Here is a 27,181-nt window from a genome sequence, read left to right on the forward strand (position 1 = left end):
TTATTGCTTTGACAAAATGGAAAATCAGTACTTGCTACAGCCACTGTTGAACAATTGTTATATCTCTATACAGAATACTGTTCTTTTTTTTAAAAAAAAACAGAAGTCAGTCAGTTTGTGCTGTACTACAGCAATGCAGGATTAATATAACATCTTTACAAAGTTTCACGGGAGAATTACACATAGATGAAAAATGTCTGAAACATTCAGTATTCTGTACTACCATTCTGGATTGAATTTATTTGGGTGCCTCCAAATGAAATATTATAATTCAATTCACTGCATTTTAAATGAAGTTTTTTGCTAGACCATATATCTAATACATGATAATTTAAGCTCCTGCCAAATTTGAATCAAAAGGCATTGATTCAGTCAGCAGAAAATATATCATCCTATGATTTGATTTAGAAAAATCATACCTAGTTTAGTAAGGACCAGCAGAGGAGATAGCAGTTTGAAAAAGGCAGATAGTTGCAGCAAATTCATGTAGAGTACACCCTAAAAATTGCTTCGTATCAGCAAGCCTTCTTAAAAAGTGTTTTAGTCATCATAATTACACTGAATGTCTGAAGCTTTGTCATAAGCTTAGAAAATAGAAGTTTAGATTAAAGGTCCAGGGACTGGATTTATGCATCCAGCATAACAACAAAGCCATTTACAATTCCCGTCTAAACTCCAGTGCAATGTGACTAAAATATTTTTTAAATATGAAGCTGTGCAAGAAAGCCTATAAATCTGCTTAGATTTACAGAAAGATTTCCAAATGGAAATTATGATCTATCATGTCACTGGCAGGCAATCCTCTCCATCTCCACCTCCCCATCCTCCCCCCACTTTCCGTTTTCCACAGCTTTTTGTCTCTAAGGGCAGACTTTGCTATATTGATGTAATTGATGATAAAGGAAGACTGGACCAGCAACAAGGCTTTAAGGAAGTTTAAGCCTCTTAACAAAATCAAAACACCATAAGATAGACTTAGAATAGCTTTCCTCAATCCTCTATTCTCCCTAATATTTTTTTTACCATTCCCATAATTCCCAGCCTGCATAACCAATTTTAAAATCTGGACAGCAAACAATTGTGAAAGACCAAGCAAAACATAAATCCTGACAGGACAGATCATACTTTCTCACTTTTATAAACCCATCCTGATAGTGTTCTGTTTATGATTAACATTATCAATCATTGTACAATACCTACAAGAAAGTTAAATTACTGGAATTCAAGAATTCTCTCTCTTGATCATTTTTTGCTGATCCGGCCCAGTTATTTTGCCACAGGAATTTCTTTCACACTAGAAATGTCTGAATAGAAATGCATTATTATAAGGTAGCTTAAATGCAAAATTTCTATCAATTGTTCAGGCTGTTTCTATAGGATTTCATTACCAACAAGTTTTCCCTGCACCAGCCTCACTGAAATGAATGGGAGTTGAGAACAAACTTTTCAAGTAAAAATTTTAAAATTATAATGTGTGCTAGAAAAAAACAAAATGAGGATAAAATACTCAACCAGCTTAGCAAAGAAAAAAAAGAAACCTTGAAGCATTTCCCCCACAATTTTAATTATCATAATTAAGTAATTTAAACTGATTTCAGACTTAAATAATAATAAATAGAAGAAAAGAAAGAATGATTTGGGGGAAAAATTTAAATGTCATGAAAATTAATTTTAAAAAAAAACAGGAATAACGTTCACACCCATAAACCCAAACCTTCATAATCTTAAACACAACAGTGAACTGTGAAACTTGTGTTTACCGATTACTTAGTATTTTTAAGGGCTTTCACCTTGGCCATTTCAATTTTAGCACCAAAATTAACCTGGAAGAGGTACTGGTACAGTTCTGATGCTATAAATGGTTTACATATAATACTTTTATATTATAATTGTACACACATACTGTACATTCACACATCCACACAACAGGAGGAATATCCAGATGTATACATGGTGTGTTTTAGATTGTTTGTCAAGACTCAAAAGCATTGGAAATAAAGCAGAAGGGAATATTTTACATAGGCAACTTTAATGCTGTAGTGCACTTATAAAAAAAGTCCAACTTCCCTCCCAGCTCAGCAGCTTGTCTGAACTGTTTTAATATCACGATCCAGAAGATGCAGAAGTTATTGCCCTAAGTATTCTATACATGACCATCGGTGTCCTCAAAAACAACAACAAAAAAAACCACTTGAATTTGCTACTTAATTTACAAACTTGATTGCTCTTCTCATTACAGCTTTAATTCATTGGCAATTTTGGAAGCAATGTTTTTAAAAGCTATGGATGTTCCCGAAATCCGTTTAAAGCGAACTCCATTCAGAGACAGTCTGGGTAGCTTACACACCTCCATCTCCCATTGCACGAGGTTTTCTGCATGGCCATCCCCATGGACACAGAAAAGCAAGAAACGTTCCCTCTGTTCATAGTCACAATTATTGGCATCCAGGACTTTGCGAATTTCCCTCATCATATCATTTGGATCCATTGAACTGGTAGTTTTCATACTCCAAGTAAATCGTAGTGAACGGGGTTTGGCTTCTTTGTTGTCATCCTTCTGATCAACAGCCACGTTACGACTGAAATGAAATCAAGTTTCAGTATTCACGGATGAACCTGGAAGTTGCTGTTAGTAAAAGCTATTGTCTTTTGAAGCATGCATTATTAAAACATTCTTCTATCAGTATTAAAAGCTTAGGTTAGTGTTTAGCAACACAAGAATTAGACACAGGCCTATAAAGCTAAAAAAGGCCACAGTTACTTCCTCCTGAAAACAGATGTTATGGGGGTGGGGTGAGGGCTGCAAATGGAAGTGTGACTATGGTATTGCATATTACTTTGCTGCAACTTCTCTGCTCCAAATGTTTCTCCCTTATTGATCATATTCCTATCCTCACAGAATACCAAATAAATAGGCTTGCCTCTGCCAAATTTTACAGATATATTGAAGGAAATTTACAACATTGGCAATTGGGGGTTTTAAGGAACAACTTACACTACTAAGACTCTTTAGGGAAAGCACAATAAATTGGTGCTGCACTTCAAACAGGTGCAGAAGACCTATTAGAACAGACTCTTTAAACGATTATAATTGTTAGAAGATGACTTCAGACTTAAAATTTTCTATTTTCTTTTAAAAAAATAAACAGATTATAATTTTTCATGTTTTACATTAATAATATGGGTTCACCAAATTCTTTTATAAATTGTCATTCATAATTTGTATGGGTGAAAAAATGTCATTTATGTTTTCCTCCAGGAAAAACAGCAAAATTAACATACTTATTCCAAAACTGTTATACTGTAAAGGTAAAAGTAAAGGTTCCCCCGCACATGCGTGCTAGTCGTTTCCGACTCTAGGGGCCGGTGCTCATCTCCATTTCAAAGCCGAAGAGCCAGCGCTTGTCCGAGGACGTCTCTGTGGTCATGTGGCCGGCATGACTAGACGCCAAAGGCATATATAGGTAAATTAGAATTAAAATTACAAACTGCAATCTGGTTCAATTTACACCAGTAGCTGTTAAGATTTTTGTTTATTGTTTATTGGATTACAGTCTTCTGGGTGAAAATTCATTTGATTCTATATGACAAATGGGCCTCATTCCTTTCCCAACCCAATTTCCTTACTCTCTGGGGATAAGCTAAGAGAAAATGAGGTCACAGGAATTTTTAGAAGTTCATACTCTTCTGCTGCTTGATCCTGTGAAAACTGCCATGCCCTTCTGAAAAGCATTAATCACCTAAATTCTAAAAATTCATTTAATTTCCCAGCATGTGGTATTTTCTAACAGGATCCTAGAGATGGTGGTGGTTGGGGTTTTTTAGGCTAATAAAATCTAGGAATTTATGTAAAAATATTAGCTCATCATTCAGACGTTACAGACATTTCTGTGATTAAGTCCTAGTCACATGAAACTGCTCCTAGGGTAGCATGTTTTCCCATCGTAGAATCTGAACTGGCAATTTCAGCATGTAGCTCCTTTATCTGGAAATGAAAGTAGCTTCCTTTCAAGACAATCTGAAGCTAAACAGAGAGCATTCTTTAGCAGCAAACTACCTGCTGGATCTCTAAGAGCTGATTTATTACACTGCAGCTGAGATCACAGATTTTTTATAAGGATATGGAAGTAGGTCTAGACCTGCATGAGAAATCAGAATCATGTACTTTGAATGACTTAATCACAGTTTCGCAGGTAGGAGGCATTTTGGGTTTGATATTGAAGTCACCAGCACCACACCACCAACACCCTTACATATTTTGAAGGAGGGGAGAACGAGACATACTAATCTAAGTTAAAATTTTAAGCAAAAAACATTTTTCCCTCACCTGGAGCCCTCATATCTCCCATTCCTCTCATATTCAGTCGGGAGCCTCAATGAAAACAATGCCGAAGCACAAAGAAAGCAGGAAAGAGAAGACAAATCTTACACTAGCACAAATAATGATGGCAGAACACTGCACACTGACATCTCATTCAATTTAATTGCAATTCACTGCTTGGGTTTAAACACATGAGTACATTCAGGATATCAAGCATGCCTTTTTCTATATCAAATATATAGGTATTTGCTATTTGAGATATTCTAGAGATATTAGAAAAAAATTGGTCGTGAAAGATTCAATTACTTGTAGAAGATGCTAGATAGGAAGGAAAAAAATTAAAGCAATAGAAATTCATTTCAGCTTAAGATAAAACTAATAGAAGAACCTTCTATTTGTGTTTTATTCTTCCCAGAATTTTGGAAGCATTTTTTTGATACATAAATTTCCTAATTTTATAGCCAAATTGATAATTGCTGTTCACAGTATCCACATTTTCAGTTAGAAATGTTATTATTCTGTAACTTCATGTACTTAGCATACTTCTACCTTACCTGTTAACAATAAATCTTTAAAAAATAGAAATAATACAAGACAAATATGTCTTAACTCTTTCAGGAAGAAATGAAAATAAAACTTGCATAAACTGTATGTGAAACAAGAATCTCAACTAGCCTTCTATATTTTCTAATTAATATATGGTTTTAAAAAGATATATATATATATATTTAAACCTCTCTTTAAAATAAATTTCTGCCTATGACAAAATTACTGTCAATGGATAGATAAATAGCTAATAGAGTAATAAGGAAGAAATCCTTTCTTGGCACTATATGTTCAGAGCTATCTATATTATTTTTAGAAGATTGAGATACTGAACTGAAATATGCTCTTATCCGAATCCCTAATTGCAGAATTGTCACAGTTTTGTGTGGAATTCTGTATCAGGGCTTTTCAACCAGTGGTACATTGACACCTGGCAGGTGGTACGCGACCATCCTAGAAAAGTGGTAGCAGGGGAGGGGAATGAGCTGAACCAGTGGCAGCACTGCACAAGCCTGGGCGAGAGATGGCTGGAGCTGCAGGGCTGTCAGGGCTCAGTGGAAGCGCCAGGATCAGCGCCACCAGGCTCCAGCTGTAGCTCGGCACTGATCCTGGCGCTTCTGAGCCCAGAAGAAGCGCCGATCAGCTGGAATGTTGCAGCATCTCCAGGGTCTTGTGATTTACATTCAGATGCTTGGCAACTGATTCATATTTATGACGGTCACAGTGTCCCAGGGTCATGTGAAGTGACCAAAACCTTCTGCAACCATCCAGCAGACGGGGTGAATAAAAACCAAACACCCCACCCCTGCTGCCAATCCTCAACATAAATGCTCACAACCATGAAAACCTTGGACAGGAGGAAGAGTGCTGCCAGGCGGGCAGGCAGGTGTCTTGCTCGGCTATGGCTTGGGGGGCACTTTTTCAGTGCCATTGTAACTTCGAACAGTCACTAAGTGAACTGTTGTAAGTCAAGGACTCTGTACTTTATCACTTTTTTCCTTTTTTTTTGGTCAAGTTTTTGACACCTTGCTAGGCGACTGGTGGTATTTGGATGTTGCCATATCCTAAAAGTGGTACAATGGGTGAAAAGGTTGAAAAGCCCTGTTCTATATCACACTGATATAGAAAGTTTTACCTCAAAAGTCGAGATAAAATATAGTAACAATAAAAATGTATTTGATTGGCTCAACATATTCAGGTGAAATTCTACATCTATTCTGTACAGGAAACAAGGCAGTAAGGCAATGGCTAAATATATTCTAAAGAGGCTGGCTGGTTGCTGTATGAAAATAAAGCTGGTTTATATGAATGTCTGAATTATTTCACAAATTTGTGAAAACTAAACTTATTTCTTTTTGCAGTTCAGTGCACTTTGATTTAAATCTATTAAGGATTTATAACTATGTAATCTAGAGCTCCATACAAATGTGAAGTCCAATTCTGCAGAGCTATAAAATTTGACAGTAGCATTATACACAACAATTCAAATGCTAATTAATGTTATATTAGAAATACTGGTCTCTAACGTAACATAAAAATATAATATAACTTCTGTTAATTCGCATTGTGACTTAGAAAAGCAAAATATAATGGAAGATAGCAAAAGATAAATAAGAAATATAATCTTTGGCTATAATTTATTGTTTTGGCACTGTGTTATGCAAGGGCACTTGTACTGGTAAATTTTGTTAGTTTGTTAATAAAGTGCTGCAAGATATATGCTAAGCATTATAAATCAAGCAGTTAACTCAGTTAAGCCGATAAGAAAAACCTAATAGGAATTTATAATTGGAATACTGGTGTATGGCTGCAACAAAACCAGATGGCTTTTATACTGTCAATTAAGCTGTAATTGACAACAATATAAGCAGAATGTGCTAAAATTAAAGTTATAAATATCAATACAGAATCAAAAGTGCTTTTTAGACAGTCTTCTCTTAGTGATTTCAGTGCCTGAATCGTTTCTACTGCTGTTCAGTTGCTTCTTTTAAAAATATGTTTTAATACATTTTTATAGTTTTATTACTTGATTGGCGGGGGGGCTCGGACAAGAGTGTTAAAAAGTTATAAATAAACAAAACTAAAATAGTCACTGGTTTTATAACTCTATTAAGAAGTAAAATGTATTAGTTTTAACTCAAAACAAGGATACCTCTATTTGCTACTACCAGAAGAGCTGTATAAAACTACACAAAAAGCAAGACAAAGCTGCTATGATGCAAACACCACTGGGGAAATATATGGAAGACTACACATAACTGTATTTGAAATGGTTCTGTCACTGGGGAGAGGTTTTAAGTAATTTTACAGGAAGTAGTAGCAGTTTTTATGTGTAAGATTGTAACATAACATTTGTATATTTTTGTCTCAAAAACTGAAATGAAATGTCTCAAAGATTATATACTTTCATTCAAGATTATTCCGAAAATCCACTGGCCTAATTAACCAAGGTGCTCTCATAGAAAAATAAAAGCAGGCAATGTCTACAGAAAACATACTTTCATTTAATTTTGTATAGAACTGAAAATAGTGGGGAATAGTGTTCTTACTGAGGACCTGTGCATTTCATTTGTGTGAAATATGCTTCCTGGGATGCCCACTGACAACAGCTTTAATTATGTAAGCCTTACAACATATTTTGGCCTGCAAGAATCAACAGCTGAACTCAATCTATAGGTGGTCCTCAACTTATAACAATTGGGACCAGAAAATTTGTTAAGTACGGTTGTTAAGTGAGGCATCATGTGATAGCACTCAATGTTACATTTTTTGCCATAGTCATGAAGTGAATCACTGTGATCGTTAAATGAGACATTACATGACTGACATGCAACCTTGCCACTGGCTTCCTTGTAGGTTTTGATTGTTGGAAGGTGGCTAGGAAGGTCGAAAATGGCAACCGCTTGATCCGATGACACCGCAACTGCCACAAATATGAGGTGGTTGTCAAGTGCTTGGATTGCTATCACTTGACTACAGGGATGCTGTGATAGTTGTAAGTACGATGACCTGTTGTTAAGGTACTTTTTTTCAGCACCGTTGTAAACTTTGAATAGTCACTAAACTACCTCTATTTAGCTCAAAGCCATTGCAAGCTGACAACTATACATGCAAAATAGCTCTAACAGTCTTAACTATTATACTATCAAACATTGAACAGTATTTGCCAATAGAACAGATTCTCCCTTCTTCCTACTCAGAAGAACTGGGAAACTATCTAGCAGCCAGGAGACGGGAAATAAAGCAAAGGCAACTCCTATTGCATAAGAAAACTCTGCTTATAATGCATATGGACTGGATGCAGTCCATATGAAAGTGGAGAAGCTCTCTGTGGGAAGAAGATGAAGCCAAGTGTATGAAGAAAGGCTGAAGAGAATGAAGACAGTAACAAAAAATACAAGTACACACTAACTGATGACTAATTTTGCAAATAGCAAAGACAGTGACGCAACCAGCTCTAATTACACATATATGCAATAAGCTACATTCCACTTTTTCGTAAACCAAGGAGTATGAAAAATTCTTCTCAAACTTGCAGATTATTTAGGCAAGCTCCAACAAGCTCTTCCTGGCTGCAGACTGACAAGGGAGAAGTAGGAAGCAACGGCTTCTTTGTTTCTCCTTCTTTTCTGATTAACATATTCATCAATATCAAGCAAAAATACCACCTTCCATTTTTACCAACACACACACACACTTTCTGAAAAACTTGAAGATATTTAACACTCACTATCAATATTTTATAGTTTATTTGCAAAGCATAAATCACTTCTGAATGTATTATTAGTGGAAATTTACAAGGTACTGAAACTAAAATGTGAATGATAAAGCAAGTTCTGAGTTACTTACCTGTTTCGTGTACATTACTCGTTTAAATCAGTATCACCAAACATCAATCTCCAATCACAAGCATGCTAAGTGTATTAGTATAAAGAATAAAATTATTTTTGGTACTATTGTAGTAAGTAAAGCGCACAAGGCATGCTTTGCATCTCATTATTCAGGGGTCCACAGGGATTATCATTAGTTAATATGAAGTTTTTTATTTTACTTTCTTGGGTTCATGAAAAGTATTTAGTTCTCAGCAGAAGGTTTAGTGTTGTTTCATTTTAAAAAAGAAAAATCAAGGCTAGAAAGCCAAATTCAGTGTTAATTGCAAGAGCTGGTTCTTAAAATATGAATAAAATCCTACCTTTTGATAAACCTGAATGACATGTTTCTAAAAGAAATTAAAGTCAAAATAATAATTAACAAATGGGTTATTATGAAATAAACTGAAAAGCTATTCATTGTGTAAGACACAGAATAAGTCTAGCTGAGTGAAATATGAAAACACTTCAAATTCATTAATTAAATTAAAAATAGTTATTGAAAAGGATGGCCTTTCAGTATTAAAAGGAATTCAACATTTTTCTTCTCTGTGTGCTCCTAGTACTTATCAATACTTGATCTAGAACCTCTTCTGAGTAGCACAGAATCCTTTCATGTCACTTCTGCTTTCCACATTTTATCATTAACCAAAGACAGTTAAATTAGCACAGTGTATTACTGTACACTACTGTAATAGAGAGTAGACAGTATGCACATGTTGTTGAAGACAATTTGAAAACAAGGGATATCAGTCTTCAGAGGAGGCAGGTGGAAGATGACTTGCTTCGCCAACCCACAAATGCTCATTCTCTCTACAATATTATTACAATAGAAAATCTCACTAGGCATTCAAGAAGAAAAAGGTCATCAAAAACTGGATGGAAAAAAATTGACATGTAGTTTTGCCAGTTTCCTCTACATTCCCTGAGCTTGAGAGAAATAATGAGGTGATTTAAATAGGAGTGATTGAATAATTTCTGCCTGCTTCTCCCTATAAGTGAATACCTACATTTAAAGAAGTATATTTTAAAGCACTGGGGACTTGAAAAAATGTACTTTTCCAATTTATTTCCTCATTATATGATCTAAATCTACTACTTTTTTCTATTTTCTAAGGACAGAATCACAAATATTTCAAATAAGATAAACACCCATATTTTGTTTAATGCTTTAAATGCCTAAAACAACATTGTTGTAGGATATAAATACACAAAGGATGATGGTTTGGCAAATATGTACGAATCATTCCAAACATAAAATTACTACATTTTGGAGTTAAAGTTAAATGTTTGGTCAGTTGTATACATAGCTCTGATCACTTGCAGAAATAATGCACATATTACATCCTTGGTAACAAGGTATGAAAAGTACTACTTTCTGAATGTACATATTTTAGGAATCTGTTCTGAACCTTATAAACAAGTTTCTACAAATATGATTAACTATTCAAAAGGACTTAAAAAGTATGCCGATAAATTATAGAACTATTTATGTATGATTCAAGATTGTAGCTGTGGATTGAAATACTGAACAGATAGGTAAGTACCATGCACATTTCAGGTTGTTTACAGACATTCTTTGAAAAATTCAGATACAATGGGAATTCACGTTGTAAGTATTTGAATATTTTGGGCTAGGGATGTGCAATATTTGCCTACTCCAGAACAAAATATTCCATTCCCAAATTGTTGAATTTTGCACATCCCAGTTTTGGACTAAAATGACTTTTAAAAAGTAAAAACTCTGTTATTCAGCAAAAGAATTAATTAGTTGGCCCAAAATATTCTCCACAGAGCTCTTAATTTTTGTTAACAGCACTTCCAATATTCTCCTTTATTCATACTTCATGTCCAAGTTCCCTGCTACCAAATGAATAGGAGGATTCTTTCCTTTTTCATCAGTCAAAAAATCTGTATTGGATACCCAATGCATCGGTACAGACAAGGATTAATATTGCATGTGTGGTTTAAGCCCTAATCAGGCATCATTAAAATGATCTAAGCAATGGTGGCACAGCAAAACTCTCTTATAGAAAACAGCTGAGCATTCAAGAGATTTTTCGGTGAAAAAAACAACACAAGAACTTCAGTTAACCAATATATACGAACTACCGCAAGCATCCAAATTTACATGGACATATTGAAGAGAGAACCTAGTATCTTCTGCTTGCAAAACATCTTCTACAACTAAGGAATGGACTTAATTAGTTGGGATCTCTGAAGTGGGATCTCTGAAGCATGGGAGTTTTGGATGTGGAGCTCCTAGTAATCAATAGTTCCAAACAAAGATAAATGCCCACAAAAACCATCTTCTTTCTCACATTACTTGTAAAATTTGCAGCTGTAACATTAATTATTTGAAAGTAGGCAAAAAGGTGTAAAAGATGTGTTTGAAACTATTACATTCTCAAATTTTCATTGTGAGGCTATACTGTCCATCTACAAGTCTAAAGCATTGAACATTAACATGGTATGTCCTGTATGTGATACATTTTGAGAAAAGTTCTTATAAAGAATGCTTCCCCTTTTTCAGGATATGCAACAGAGCTGAATCACAATAAAACAGCAAAGAGGCAAGGTTCCAGAAACGTTAGCCAAAGAAAGGTTCTGTTGATAAGTTTTCCTAAGTTAAAACTTGGCCCAATATTTCCCCCGCCTGTCTGCCTCCCAGTCTTCCCAGGGATTCATTCCTTTCAGCCAATACCAATATCACCACTTGGTATGTCTCCCTGGCCTACCATCCCCCAATCTTCTCAGGACTTTCTCCTGCCTTCCTTTAGCGAACTGTATTCTCCTCATCCACTCTAAACAGTTCCATCCCGATCAACAGTTGACTGTGCATCTCCTCATTCACTCTAAACAGTTCCATCCCGATAAACAGTTGACTGTGCATGAACCAAAGTATCGGAAACGTGCATGTTTCAGTTCAGTCAAAGCTAATCCTGAATCCAACTGATCCAGGCACATGGAACATTTCCTATGCTCCTGTTTATTATAATATGCTGCATTACAGCAGATGTTCTACATTATATTTCACACTTTTTAAGAGTCATTTTAATTGACTTCCACAACTACAAATCTTTTTGCAGGATGAAAACCTACTGTATTATCCATTTTAGGGTAACATTTGATTGAGAGAAAATGCAGGCAGCTCATCAGGAAGTAATGCTCCTGAACTTGATCTATAATTTCCACACTTTTATAAGTCAATATTTGACTTTTAAAATAGTTACAGAAAATAAATCACTGACACATAAAAGTGCAACATTTATATAGGTGTAGCTGCTCAGTGCTGAAAATTCCTGTAGTAATCACAACTTAGTTTGTGATTCTTTAAAAAATACGTACCTTCTAGTCAGCTTTGAAGTCAATTTACTGAACAAATTAGTGGAGCCCCTACTTCGTGTCTGTGAAAGTGGTGTTGCTTCATGAGATAAACTAGGTGATGCAGGGGGTCCATTATAGGTGGCAGTGCGCCTTTCTCTAAGCTGACCATGGAAAGTACTACGACTGGCAGTTCCTCTTGGGAATCGGATACGATCGGGTGTTGTTGCACTGCTGATACTGTGAGTTGAAGCAACTGGTGTCCTCTGATCAGGAATGGTACTAGAATAAAGCCAAAGGGACCTTAAACCTTTCAACTCTATAACCTCAACTGTTTACAAAGCTATCTTTACAAACATATTTAAATTTTACTGTCCTATAATAATACTTCTTTTTAACATATGTACAATAATACGATATCTTATTTTCCATGATGACAAATCAGCATATACTAAAGTATATAATCACAAAATTAAATAATTCAGCTATTGATTAATTTTATGCAAAACTGCATTCCAAGCACGAAATATTCTAAAGTTCTCAACAATATTCTGTTCTTCCCCTGGAATCGCCCAATCTGGCACATTCCAGGAGAAAAACAGAATGTTCTGGGAAACACCAGAACATTCCATGCCTAGGATAGAACTTTTCACATCTCTGTATTGTTTGCTTTTATCATGCTTATCTTCTTCACTAAAAAGCACCTTTTTACTGATATGCTTCCAATAATCCTGAAACAGGTGCCTAACCCTCCTTTCAGAAACTCTTACCTGCTTTCCTTGCCATTTTGAATTACCGAGTGTCTGTCTGCAGCAGTTCGTTCACTACAAACATAAGTGTTTCGCCGTGTCATGGCTCCAGGTGTAGTGTTGCTCTGAGAAAAGAAAAACTACATTTATACTGATTACCTAAGGAAGGGACCATTGTAGAATATTAGTATAAAATGTAACTTAGATTAAAATATAAATATAATGTCTATTTTTAACAGCTGCAAAGAAAGTCTAGTGAAATAGAAAAGAAAGTAAAAACAGAAAGGATATAGGCAAAAATACTGGACAATACATTATGAAATATGGATACAAATTTACAGATTGAAAAAATAACCACAAGCCCATTTAAAATATTTTGTTTAGGGACAACAGTACAAAAACAAAAGTTAAATAATTATTTGTTTCTTACTTTCCAAAGAAACAATGCACCCAAGTCATGAATAGTTTTCCATCAATGAGCATGGAATTATCAGATATAAGACTGTTTAAAAAGAGATATGCAGCAAAAAAACAATGGGCTTATTTATCAGAAATCAACATGCACCTATTGGGACTTAATAAGAAACAATAGCTGGAAAGTTTTGATTTTTCTCCCTCTGAGTAATCCCATTAACTAAGAATGTGGGCCAGAAATGTCACATAATCATTCTATTATGATTACCTTTATCTGTTTAAATTTCAAGAAATTATGAGAAATTCTGAAGTCATAAATGCAATGGTTTGCAAAGGCTGTTTTCACTAAGAATCTGCTTAAGCTATATACTAATTAATGTCTAGATATAATCTACTGTAGGACTTTTAACAGATTACAGAAACTGCAATTTTCATTCAACTGTGGGAGATTTTTTTTAATATTGTTGTTGAGACAAGGGAAATTAGCACATTAGAAGTACAATACAGCACACTGAAAGCATCTGTCTAGGTCTTTTTTATGAGATAGTGTAGGGGAGAGACTAGCCCAGTCAAGGGAAGGAGGTCAAATGGGGAATTGTTGGAATCCCTACATGGGCATAAGAGAAAAAAGTCAGACACCCCTCCCCCCAACTGCCCTTGAACTCAGGTAAGAGGCTTTAGCAATAAAGCAACTAACTGAACTCTTCAATTGTGGGCCTGGTTGTTTGTACCTGACAGATGGGTAGCTATGTAAATAGAATAAATTAAATTTTAGAACAGATTTTGTTTAAATAAGGAAGAACTTCAGGACAGTAAGATCTATAGTGTAAAACAAACTATTTATGGACTTCCTGAATTCTCCATCTCTGGAGGTTTTTAAGAAGAATTTGGACTACATGATCCTCTTCCAATTTCATAATTCTATGTTTGCCTAGTAGGCTTGGATAAGCTAAGCAGTGCAAAACACTGACACAATACTCAGTATCTTGCATTATGTATTATTTGAACAATATTACTACTGAATGAAATGAAAAATCTCAAGGCAGTTTATAACTGGACAAAGATGGAGAGAAAATGAAGAGATATGTCTTTGTAACACACGTCAGGGGTTGTAACAGACAGGTATTCTACATGGAACTGATGAAAGCTTACTAATTTAATGGATTTCATTTATTATTAGTATTTTTATATAGCCTTTCTATAAAAGTTACTAAAATGAATAGATAACAAAAGAAAATGCCATACTGACAACAACAAAATGATCATGATAGCAGAAGAAAACAAATGCATTTTAAAAGTACGTTAAAAGATGGGTCTTAATTGCCATTTTATAATAGTGAACGTTATAAATAACATTTTGTTTTGTTGTTTAGTTTGACTTTTATGTAAAATGATAATGTTACTCTGTATTTTTTCAGAAGCTTAGATACTATGTTCCAGCATTTTCAAGAATCACCCCAAGTAAAGTCAAGATGAAATAATCTAAATGCACACTAAATGAGCTTGAAGGATTGTTGATGACTACTTCTTGTTAATCAGGGAGAATTTAGATGTGGAAGATCCATACGTTAGGGATGTTTTGTGTTCTTAATTATTCTAATATTTATTGAAAAATAAAATCTGTAAAGCATGACCTTTCAAGAATTCTTGACTAATTTTGCTGACAACTTTCTCTTTCAGAAGGTGGAGGAAACTACAAGATCATCTATCCCTTATTGGATATTAATACATAGGACATTTTTTGTTGAGTAATATGAAAAGCAAGAATACTAGGGAAAAATGAGCATGCTAATTCTGTTGTTCTTGTTTTTAAGGGATATTCAAGCTGAATCATATCTAAATCTTGTAATTCAAAACAGTGGATTTTAATGAAAACATTCAAATATGTGCCATTTTTTTAAAAAAAGTGTACAGCTACTCACTGAAAATGGTAAAACATTAAGAATACAAAGAAAAGGCACAGCTACTCAATTCTTATTTTGACTTGGTTTCTTCAAATAAAATGGTATGCAACTCTCCAGGAGTGAAGCTTAAGAATGGATACACACACACGTCTGATTCTCAAGGAGTGCCTGGACAAGTCCCTGCAGTATTCTTAGCAGTATTTTTCAGAACTGGTTTCCCATTGCATCCTTTAGCTTTGTGCCTAAGGCAGCACTAGCCTAATACCTTAACCACTACAACAAACTGGTTCTCTGTATTAACTTTAAATGAGTTTACGTTAATGGGACTAAATGTACTGCATCTCAGACTGGAAATTTGCTGATGGTCAGACTGATTATGTTCGAGAAAGCTGGGAGAACTGAGAAAAAAGATCAACTCAGAGACAGTGTAGATGATTTTGTGAGGAGATGACTAGGATGCCTTCATTGTCATAGATCAGCTCTCTGGATGATACTAAGTTGTGCAATTCTTTTTTCCATTTCTATTTCACTCACCTCCAATTGTTATCAAATCTGAAAGCTTACCTGACTCTAAAGCAACACATTTTATTACCAGAAGCATTTTCACTTTCCACAATCAAAATTTCAACAAACAAGGTAGTAATTTTCCAACTGTATTTTTGGAAAACTATTATCATGTTTCTGAAATGGGTCAATGTCCATTTGTTTTACAGAACTCCACACTAATAGCCAGTCCAAAAATAATTAAAAACATTGTGTCAGTACCATAACAATGACTTGGTTCACCCTAAGCTCAAAGTTAACTCAGAAGGAGAAAAAAAACCTAATCAACCGATTCTCACAATCTTACCCACATTCAGAATACAGTTCAGAATTAATAGGCTACTAAGCTAATTTATAGAATAATGATTACAGCACAGAATTTAAAAGGCCTGAGATACCATGCTAACGTGTTTTGCCCCAAATTGCTCCTATTACATAAGGTTGGTTGAAGAACAAGATAAGTCTTATGATTTAAAGAAATTCCACAACTTACATTGGGCGTAGCAGAACTTCTTTTACGCTCAGGTATATCAGCTTTATTTGGATTGCTTGCATTCCCAAGCATAGGGCTAGCAGGAGCAATTCCTTTTCCTCCAGCTGCATTGCTGCTGGACTTCCTTGATGGAATCCCTTCTTCTTTGAGGTCATTGTCAGTAGTACTTGTCTGGCTTCTTTTGGGATATGCTACTACTGGGGGAATAGATGGACCGGCTGAAAAACAGCAACACAGAATTGTTGTGTATTATGATTGCAAAGTATCCATGAAAATGTAATACCTAAGAAATAAGCACCTATATCTAAGCAATATTTAGTGAGGACATTACCAACAATACATCTACTTTTCTTAACTTCTCACTCTCTAAGGCAATTCTTTTGTTTTCTACTACTAGTGTAGCATTTCTCTCTGAAACCCAAGAGTAAAAAATTAGAGACATGTTCTAATTCTTGTAAGAATAAAGATAATTCAATTAAGAACATGCATTCTTGAATGTGGAAGGGTGGGGGTTACCTCCTACTTTGGAAGAAGTATTACTATGTCCCTGCCCTATCTTAAGATGTTATCACTTGACTCCTCTGTTTTAGACAACTATCAGCCATTCTTCAACTTTTCCTTTTTAATAAGGTTGTTGCAGAGATGAAATGGATTTGCTGGACCTTTTCCAGCCAAGATTCAAGCCTAGGTGCTGAACAGAAACATCACTGTCATTCTTGTTAATGACCTCTAGTGGTGCCAGTATTGCAGTAGTGCTCCTGGTACCACTTGATCTTAAAAATTATATTATTCAACTTTTAAACTGCTGCTTTTATTTGTTGTTAGTTGCGAAGTCGTGTCCGACCCATCGCGACCCTATGGACAACGTTCCTCCAGGCCTTCCTGTCCTCCACCATCCTCCGGAGTCCATTCAAGCTCACGCCTACTGCTTCAGTGACTCCATCCAGCCACCTCATTCTGTCGTCCCCTTCTTCTATTGCCCTCAATCTTTCCCAGCATTAGGCTCTTCTCCATTGAGTCCTTCCTTCTCATTAGATGGCCAAAGTATTTGAGTTTTAGCTTCAGGATCTGGCCTTCTAAAGAGCAGTCAGGGTTGATCTCCTCTAGGACTGACCGGTTTGATCGCCTTGCAGTCCAAGGGACTCGCAGGAGTCTTCTCCAGCACCAGAGTTCAAAGGCTTCAATTCTTTGGCGTTCAGCCTTTCTTATGGTCCAGCTTTCACTGCCATACATTGCAACTGGGAAGACCATAGCCTTGACTATACGCACTTTTGTTGACAGGGTGATGTCTCTGCTTTTTAGTGTGCTGTCTAGATTTGCCATGGCTTTCCTCCCGAGGAGCAAGCGTCTTTTAATTTCTTGGCTACAGTCCCCATCTGCAGTGATCTTGGAGCCCAGGAAAATAAAATCTGTCACTACCTCCATTTCTTCCCCATCTATTTGCCAGGAATTGAGAGAGCCGGATGCCATGATCTTGGTTTTCTTAATGTTTAGTTTCAACCCAACTTTTGCACTCTCCTTCTTCACTCGCAACAAGAGGCTCTTTAGTTCCTCTTCACTTTCTGCCATTAGAGTGGTGTCATCTGCATATCTTAGGTTGTTGATGTTTCTTCCGGCAATCTTAATTCCAACTTTTGATTCATCTAGCCCTGCCTTTCTCATGATGTGCTCTGCATATAAATTAAATAGGCAAGGCGACAGTATACAGCCTTGCCGGACTCCTTTCCCAATTTTGAACCAATCAGTGGTTCCGTGTCCAGTTCTCACTGTTGCTTCTTGGCCCGCATATAGGTTTCTCAAGAGACAAATAAGATGGTCTGGTATGCCCATCTCTTTAAGGACTTGCCACAGTTTGTTATGATCAACACAATCAAAGGCTTTAGCATAGTCAATGAAGCAGAAGTAGATGTTTTTCTGGAACTCTCTAGCTTTCTCCATGATCCAGCGTATGTTAGCAATTTGATCCCTAGTTCCTCTGCCTTTTCAAAATCCTGCCTGTACTTCTGGTAGTTCTCGATCCACATACTGCTGGAGTCTAGCTTGTAGAATTTTAAGCATAACTTTACTAGCATGAGAAATGAGTGCAATGGTGCGATAGTTTGAACATTCTTTGGCACTGCCTTTCTTTGGAATTGGAATGTAAACTGATCTTTTCCAATCCTGTGGCCACTGTTGAGTTTTCCAAATTTGCTGGCAAATTGAGTGTAGCACTTTTACTGCATCGTCTTTTAAAATTTTGAATAGCTCAGCTGGAATACTGTCACCTCCACTAGCTTTGTTGTTGCTCAGCTTTTCTAAGGCCCACTTCACTTCACATTTTAGGATGTCTGGCTCGAGGTCAGTGACCACCTCATTGTGATTGTCAGGGATGTTAAGCTCATTCCTGTATAGTTCTTCTGTGTAATTTTGCCACCTCTTCTTAATCTCTTCTGCCTCTGTTAGGTCCCTGCCATTTTGGTCCTTTATCATGCCCATTTTTGCATGAAACGTTCCTTTCATCTCTCCAATTTTCTTGAAAAGATCTCTGGTCCTCCCTATTCTATTGTTTTCTTCTATTTCTTTGCATTGTTCATTTAAGAAGGCATTCTTATCTCTTCTAGCTATTCTTTGGAATTCTGCATTTAATTGGGCATATCTTTCTTTTTCTCCCTTGCCTTTCGCTTCCCTCCTTTCCTCAGCTATTTGCAAAGCTTCCTCAGACAGCCATTTTGCTTTCTTGCATTTCTTTTTCTTTGGGATGGTTTTGGTTGCTACCTGTTGTACAATGTTGCGAACCTCTGTCCATAGTTCTTCAGGCACTCTGTCTATCAGATCTAATTCCTTAAATCTATTTGTCACCTCTACTGTATATTGAACAGGGATATGATTTAATTCATACCTGACTGGCCTAGCACTTTTCCCTACTTTCTTTAATTTAAGCCTAAATTTTGCAACAAGAAGCTCATGGTCTGAGCCACAGTCAGCTCCTGGTCTTGTTTTTACTGACTGTATAGAACTTCTCCATCTTTGGCTGCAGAGCATATAGTCAATCTGATTTCTGTGTTGACCGTCTGGTGATGTCCAAGTGTAAAGCCGTCTCTTGGGTTGTTGGAAAAGAGTGTTTGCTATCACCATCGTATTCTCTTGACAAAATTCTATCAGCCTGTGCCCTGCTTCATTTTGTACTCCAAGGCCAAACTTGCCTGTTATTCCAGTTATCTTTTGGCTTCCTACTTTAGCATTCCAATCCCCCATGACGATAAGGACATCATTTTTGGGTGTTAGTTCTATAAGGTGCTGTAGGGCTTCATAGAACCGGTCAATTTCATCCTCTTCAGCACCGGTGGTTGGGGCATAGACTTGGACTACTGTGATATTGAATGGTTTGCCTTGGATTCGAACTGAGATCATTCTGTCATTTTGAGGATTGTATCCCAGTATTGCTTTTCCTATTTTTTTATTGACTATGAAGGCTACTCCATTTCTTCTGAGGGATTCTTGCCCGCAGTAGTATACCTGATGGTCATCTGAATTAAATTCACCCATTCCTGTCCATTTTAGTTCGCCGATACCTAAGATGTCGATGTTTAGTCTTGTCATCTCTTGTTTGACCACGTCCAGCTTTCCTTGATTCATGGATCTTACATTCCAGGTTCCTATGGAGAAAAAATCTTTAAAGCATTGGACTTTCCTTTCACCACCAGACATATCCACAGCTGAGCGTCCTTTCGGCTTTGGCCCAGTTGCTTCATTCTTTCTGGCGCTACTAGTACTAGCCCTCTGCTCTTCCCCAGTAGCATATTGGACGCCTTCCGACCTGAGGGGCTCATCTTCCAGCGTCATATCGTTTTGCCTTTTGGTACTGTCCATAGGGTTTTCATGGCAAAGATACTGGAGTGGTTTGCCATTTCCTTCTCCAGTGGATCACGTTTTGTCAGAACTCTCTGCTATGACCTTTCCGTCTTGGGTGGCCCTGCACGGCATAGCTCATAGCTTCATTGAATTACGCAAGCCCCTTCGCCACGACAAGGCAGTAATCCATGAAGGGGATTCTAATTCTAATTCTAATTCTAATTCTATTCTCTATTACATCACACAAAAAAAGATGCAGCTACTTTCCATTTTGTATACAGAATAATAATAATAATAATAATAATAATAATAATAATAATAATAATAATAATAGTAGTAGTAGTAGTAGTAGTAGTAGTAGTAGAAGTAGTAGTAGTAGTAAAGTTGGAAAAGACCTTGGAGGTCATCTAGTCCAACCCCCTGCAGGAAATACATTATTATAGATTTTTCTTTCTGTTGCAAATTAATCTGTTACAGAATCTGCAGCTATTTTCTTCTAAAACAATGAGGATTGATTTATTTATTTGTCAAATTTAAATTCCATTCATCAAATTGTCAGATGGAACAAAGTTAAAATGTTATACAGTTAAACATAATTTTGCTTTTATGCAGTCGGTAATAACAGTTATTATAAATTAATATGTCTCTCTCTCTCTCTGCATGTGTGTGTGTGTGTGTGTGTGTGTGTGCACGTGTTAGTTGCGAGGTCTGCTAATTTAATCAAAAAGGTGAAACTTAAAAGTGAAAATCATAGAGAAATTTCCCTGCAGAAGTATAATTTGTAACGACCTAAAAAAATCACCCCCATGTTCAAAGAAACACACTATTTTGGCAACAAAAGAACATATGCCTTCCCATCTACTCTTTGCTTAGTTTAAAAACTTCAACATACCCTTGTCTTCAAAACAAAGTAACTGCTTTTGGAATAAAATCACAATGACCTCATCACCAAGACATACTTTACCATAGTACTAAGCAAAATAGTCTTGATCCATTTAAGATTTATTAGCTTTTCTAATGTGTTTTAAATTTATAGATATTTGGGCAGATGGTATATAGCCTCTAGAAAATTAATTCAAATACAACCTATTTTGCTTTGTAATAAATTGCACTGGTGTAAGAGGCTGGAGCTTTTAATTTTGTTCAGACAACTTTTAGAAACTGAGTAAAAGAAAAACAATCTTTTGCAGTTTGGGATTAAGTCTTCAAATTCATGAAAAATAAGAAAATATCTGCTTTTATTACACCATACCCAGCAAATTTGATTGAGTCGTTGCTCTGTATAATTAAGTTAAAAAGATAAAGGAATCCCTGTGGATTTTACTCCGCTAGTTATTGCCAATTACAGTGGGTGGCGCTCATCTCTGTGTCAAGGTCATTGAGCCAGCATTGTCTGAAGACATTTCCGCAGTCATGTGTCTAGCATTACGTCACAGAGTGCTGTTATCTTTCCATCAAAGTGGTACCTATTTATCTACTTGCATTTATATGTTTATGAACTGTCAGGTTGGCGGGAGCTGAGACAATGATGGGAGCTCACCCTGGCACGTGGCATTCGAGTCTTGAAGCTGGGTTGCCGGCTTTCCAGCCAACAAGTTCAGCATCTTAACCACTGAGCCACTGCGCTGCCCCATATATAATTAGAAACTTTGTGAAATAGATGACAAATTATCCACAGAATAAAAGGAAATGAGAGTAGGATTAAACACGAAGTTCCTAAAGAAAACAAAAACACAAATATGCATGCATACACATATACCATCACCCAGCAGAACTAGGAAGAAAAGGTGTTTTGTGGCAAGAAATCTTGAAATAAAATGTGCTCACTAATCAATCCATTTGGTAAGAATGCTATTTGATATAAATATTTTTTCTTACTGATAAGATTTAAGTAAAACTATATATAGTATAAAAATACTATTTTAAAATTGTGCTATAGATAATGGAAATAGCAAGAGATATGTCAATATACTGTATCTAATAAACTCCTATTGGTATTTGGGTATAAATATATAGAAATGTGTCTTAAATATGTATTTCATAATGAATAGCAATTCATCAAATATCCCTTTATTTTTAGAATTTATTTGGCTTGAACGTTTATCACCTATTGTCTTGAATAATAGTTAAATCTGCAACAAGAGAAGCTATAGTACATAGTTGGCCTCCACCATTAAATTCAAAACTTTTTGATTAGCCATTTGCTAAACTCTTCATTGCTGGCACAATCTTTTTCTCTGGAGGTAGAGACTCAACCTCTACACCTATGTGTTGGTTTTCTACAGCAGAAGAGTTCTGAGACAATGAAAAGTCACTCACCATGGTCGCTGTACCTTCGCTGCTTCTGGCTAGAAGAGATACTTCTTTGAACTTTGTGATGTGGAGACTGTCCAGTGCTATTGTTGAGATCACTACTTGGCCTGACTTTAGCAAGAGAAAGGTTGCTACTAGAGCTTGAGTCACTGGCATCCAACTAAATATAAATAGATAGGACAAAGGTTAGGTCATTAGTAACGTGGATCTGCATTCAATAAGAATATAAAGAAAACTAAGTCTAGTTCTTTGTGGCTGACTTTACACATAATGCTAAATTATAATACATTGCGGGGAGGGAGGTTGGATAAATGTGATGTATGTGATGCAATATGAACATTTTCTATCCCATCTTGAAAAGAATTTTCTCAAGCTTAATACCTCCTGAAAAAACAAGCGAACTAAAATTACTATTTTTGATGCTATTCCTAGGCTACTGGTTGGATGTGGTTGGGATGATTAAAAATGGGGATAGGAGTATTTTGCCTGCCAGAATTTCCTGTTTCATTTCCTATCTTAAACCTGGGGGAAAAAAGCTACTGCAAACAGGCCATTTTGGATTCTGATTACACAACTGCAGTGTGGTGGGAAGTTGCATGCAGCCTTCAGACATTCTACCATAAGCCATCCAGCTGAAATTAATTCAAACTGGCAAAGCCCAGAATTACCAGTTTTTTTCCAAAGCCATCCAGCATTTTAAGATCAGAATCATGGGATTCCCTGTGACATTCTAGAGAACTGAAAAGTTGGACTTTGGAGAAGAAGGATGGAAAGAATATTGATACTGCTGGAGAAGGCTCCTGAGAATCAAAGATTCATTGAATAAATCAAGCCAGTATTCTCACTTCAGGCACAAATGACCAGGCTCAAATTATCCTACTTTGGACACATTATACAAATATCTAGGTCTCTGGAGAATGCTCTGATATTAGGAAAGATAACAGGGGGTAGGGGAAAAGAACAGGATGACCACCCGCAAGGTGTATGGATTCAATTCCAAAGTGATGAGTGTATCACTGAAAGATGTGAAAAACCAGGTTAGAGACTGTTCCTCAAGAATAAAATCTATGTGGTTTCTAAAAGTCCACAATGATTTGATGGTGTATAAATCAATAATTTGATTCAACATTTCCAGATGCTGGAGTTATTTTCTCTTTCCCTAATTCCAATTAGGAATGAGGGGGGAAAAGACAGATTTCATATTAAAATGTTGGCTGCTGTAGGAGAAATATAAAATTCCCTAGTGCTTCCCTTACCATTGCATGTTTGGTATCAGTTGGCAACTGCCAATGAATATTCAGAACTTATAGTACTTCAGCATCAGTAAGATGAAGATATGCATCTGACATCTTGCATCTGCATCTCCCCTGATCACAGAGCAGGATATCAGTAATAAATATCTGGCAATTTCTTTCTAAAACTATTATCTTTACTGTATTAATACTAAAAATGCTTGTGTGTGTGTGTATGTTTGTGTGTGTGTGTGTGTGTCTAATTTCCTTATTCTCCCATCTTATAAAGAGAAATTATATGTAAAATAACAGACGCATAGACAGAAAGTGTAATCTTGCTTAAGTGGAAGTACTGTTCCCTGATTTCTAGCCTTATGCCTTAACCCAGGCCATAACACCAATCTGTCTCTCCTAAATGTACTAGGTAAAGGTAAAGGTTCCCCCACACATGCGTGCTAGTCGTTTCCAACTCTAGGGGCCGGTGCTCATCTCCGTTTCAAAGCCGAAGAGCCAGCGCTTGTCCGAGGATGTCTTCGTGGTCATGTGGCCGGCATGACTAGATGCCAAAGGTGCACAGAACGCTGTTACCTTCCCACCGTAGTGGTCCCTATTTTTCTACTTGCATTTTTACGTGCTTTGGAACTGCTAGGTTGGCAGAAGCTGGGACGAGTAACAGGCGCTCACTCTGTTGCGCGGCACTCGGGATTCGACCCACCAAACTGCCAACCATCTGATCGACAAGCTCAGCGTCCTAACCTACTGAGCCACCGCTTCCCTTTTCCTTTACCTTTACCTAAATTTCCTTTACCTTTACCTAAATGTACTACTTTAAGTATATTAAGATGCTTGCTAAGCCAAAATATCATTTGTTTTTATATTCAAGGCTACAAGCCAATTCAGATATCTTACACCCTAGTTTATTAAGATGAGAACAAGCTGCTTCAAGCCTTAAATTCATGTGTCTATTTAAAAAGAATTGCTGCACGATTGATACGGGAACTAACTTGTGCTGCTAAATACTGAACACACACACAGACCACACACAGTACTAATTTTAAAGAAAGAGTAATAAAACAATATGCTTTGTGATTATATTCAGCTTATGTTAGTTTGCAAAGTTTACTTACCTCTGATGATTTCCTCCCCAATAGTAAGTATGTAGCAGTGATTTCATCATATTTCATTTTACTGAGAGATTCCTGAATTTCTTCTTGAGAATATCCCATTCCAACCATAATATCTAAAAAATGAGTTTTTAGGTTTGATTGGCATATTATATAAATTATAGATTTGTAATAGAACATTGTAATAGAACAATTTACAGACATATTATGGCAAAGATGTTTCTCCTGTATAAATGAAGCAGTACCCCATATTACAATGTACATTATTTATTTTATTAATTATTGATGTTTTCTATCTCAATTCATTGGTTACCTATTCTCTTCTGGTCTGCAATGTCTAATTCTGGTTCCACAAAAGGTTTAAGTTCATCATCCTCGTGTCCTGCATTGATCCATCTGTCCTTCATTATTTGCTGCAAAGACATTTTTTATATTATTCCAACAGCAACAAACATCTCTAGTAAAGCTCAAATCTTAATACTTTAAATAACTGAAGGCAAGTAAGCTTGCCTTATTTGAGAAATAAGCACTGGCACTTGCCTTTCCTTCCAATACTAACAACTGACTTCATCCTATACAGAGCAAAATAAATAGTGTATATTTTTAATCTGTGAATTATTTTTTTCAAATCTTACTTTCTTATTCTGCATACAATGTACCAGACATAAATTTTAAATTCTAGCAATGGAAAGCTGGAATGATAGCTAAAGAAAGTTCATATTAAGAACTAGTTCAGGCTATATTGAAATTATCATGATTCTGTGACCTAGCCTTCCTATTACAATCCATTACATAACCCTCACCCCATATGACTATAACTACTGAATCACCTTCTTTCAGAGACTTACTGAGGAAGGAAGGACAGTATGGGATGTTTCTGGTTTATAGGCTTACACTGATCCAACGAGAGAAAGAAGTGGTCCCCGCAAAGGAAATAGGGGGAAGTATGGTTATCTAAGCAATCTTTGATTTCTTCCTAGGAATAAGATGGGATGGATGCTTGCTGCTAAAACAGACAAGTCTTAGTGGCTACAACTTCTGTGGTCACAATACCAAAGAAAGAGCCCTCTATCATTCTATAGTAGAGGCAGGGCTTTTTTTGTCATAGAACGCTCAGAACGGAGTTCCGGCACCTTTTTGAATGGAACCTTGTAGGGTAGGCAAGGAGGGTTATTATTATTATTATTAATTCGGTTTATATACCGCCCTACTCCCAAAGGACTCAGGGCGGTTTACAAGGCAAAATTTAAAAACAATACAATATAAAATTAAAATTAAATTAAATTAAGTCTAGCCGCAAAAATTAAAATCACAATTTAAAAACATTAAACCCCTCAGTCCAGGGGTTGTATGACATGTGTAAGTTCCAGCACCTTTTTCTTTTACAAAAAAAGCACTGAGTAGAGGGTTAAAAGATTGGCTTCAATCAAAGCAAATCACTATAATTTCAGATATGCTACAGTCCTTTCCTTAAATATTTTCTATCTGTAACTTTTTTTCTTTTTCTCTTTTTGCAATTTGCATAATGGCAAATTTGTATAAAAGAATAGGGACATTTCTCTCACAAGGAGTCTCAAAAAAGTCTGCTGATTCACTGTAAGTATCATGTCAAGTATGTCTTTTTTCCATTGCTCTAAAACAGTAAAGGCTGTATTCAAGGGTACACTTTACCGGACATTGTTTTCACCAACAGCTTACCAATACGATAAGTTTGTGGGGGAAATTATCTTGTTACATTTTTCTCCTTGATTCTTAAGATAGGATGGTACAGTGGTGTAGTGGAGTCAGGTTGTTCCAGCTCACAAGAGCCGATTGTTAAATTTTCTGGAATTTTGTTAGCTGCCTAGGAACAGAGTTAAGCTACTATGCCAAGCATGCAGATCAGCTGTACAGTGTGTAGCAATGGCAGCAATGGAACTAGCAGAGCCGGTTGTTAAACAATTTCAGTATATCACTTAATTGGTATTTAAGAATCCTTCACATAATATAACGAACATGAAGAATAGTATTTGGGCTGCAAAAATTCACACAACTGGATGGATGCATTAATGGAGTGGATATTTTCTGGATTTCTACAACCCAGGTTCATTAGACCAAGGATAAGGCTAACAAAACGTACTCATCAAGATGGGTACATATTATCTCTAACATATCAGAACTAGTTGTTGAGAAAACCAAGGGAAAAGTTATGAGCCTTGTGTCCTCTTCTGGGTTTCTCATAGACAGACATTTTGATGTTTGATGGGAAAATGGAATTAAAATAAAAAATAAAATAAAAGGGCTAACATGGACAAATCAGTATATAAATTATTTTTGCTTTCCTTTCTTCCAGAAAATAAAACAAATATATGCAGTTATTAAAATAATAATAAAATACATAATATACATTACATTAAACAAATATTTTAAAAATGTTCAGTATCAAACAATCATTTAAAAAGTGGGGAAAACATTTTTCCAGACTTCATAGATGGAACCCCTAAATGAATATTATTATAATATGATGATGATGATGATG

General features: G+C 36.1%; 1 protein-coding gene across 9 annotated transcripts in view; it reads right to left on the minus strand.

Moving 5' to 3' along the window:
- Window positions 1-2,204: 2,204 nt before the first annotated feature.
- MARK3 (microtubule affinity regulating kinase 3) overlaps window positions 2,205-27,181 on the minus strand; it is an 83,433-nt gene continuing 58,456 nt past the window's right edge. For 3 of the 9 annotated variants that reach the window (XM_081319680.1, XM_081319678.1, XM_081319686.1), the window contains 9 exons: window positions 24,977-25,076; window positions 24,667-24,779; window positions 22,314-22,467; window positions 16,164-16,381; window positions 12,831-12,934; window positions 12,085-12,342; window positions 9,060-9,086; window positions 4,328-4,372; window positions 2,205-2,579 (listed from right to left, as the gene is read on the minus strand). In XM_081319680.1, the coding sequence (XP_081175806.1) occupies window positions 2,234-2,579; window positions 4,328-4,372; window positions 9,060-9,086; window positions 12,085-12,342; window positions 12,831-12,934; window positions 16,164-16,381; window positions 22,314-22,467; window positions 24,667-24,779; window positions 24,977-25,076 (1,365 nt within the window). In that variant the 3' untranslated portion in view covers window positions 2,205-2,233. The remainder of the gene's footprint in view (window positions 2,580-4,327; window positions 4,373-9,059; window positions 9,087-12,084; window positions 12,343-12,830; window positions 12,935-16,163; window positions 16,382-22,313; window positions 22,468-24,666; window positions 24,780-24,976; window positions 25,077-27,181) is intronic. The other 6 variants (XM_081319682.1, XM_081319679.1, XM_081319684.1 and 3 more) reach the window with 3 other exon arrangements.

This window comes from Vipera berus (assembly GCF_964194415.1).
Source record: "Vipera berus genome assembly, chromosome: 1".
NCBI lineage: Eukaryota > Metazoa > Chordata > Lepidosauria > Squamata > Viperidae > Vipera > Vipera berus.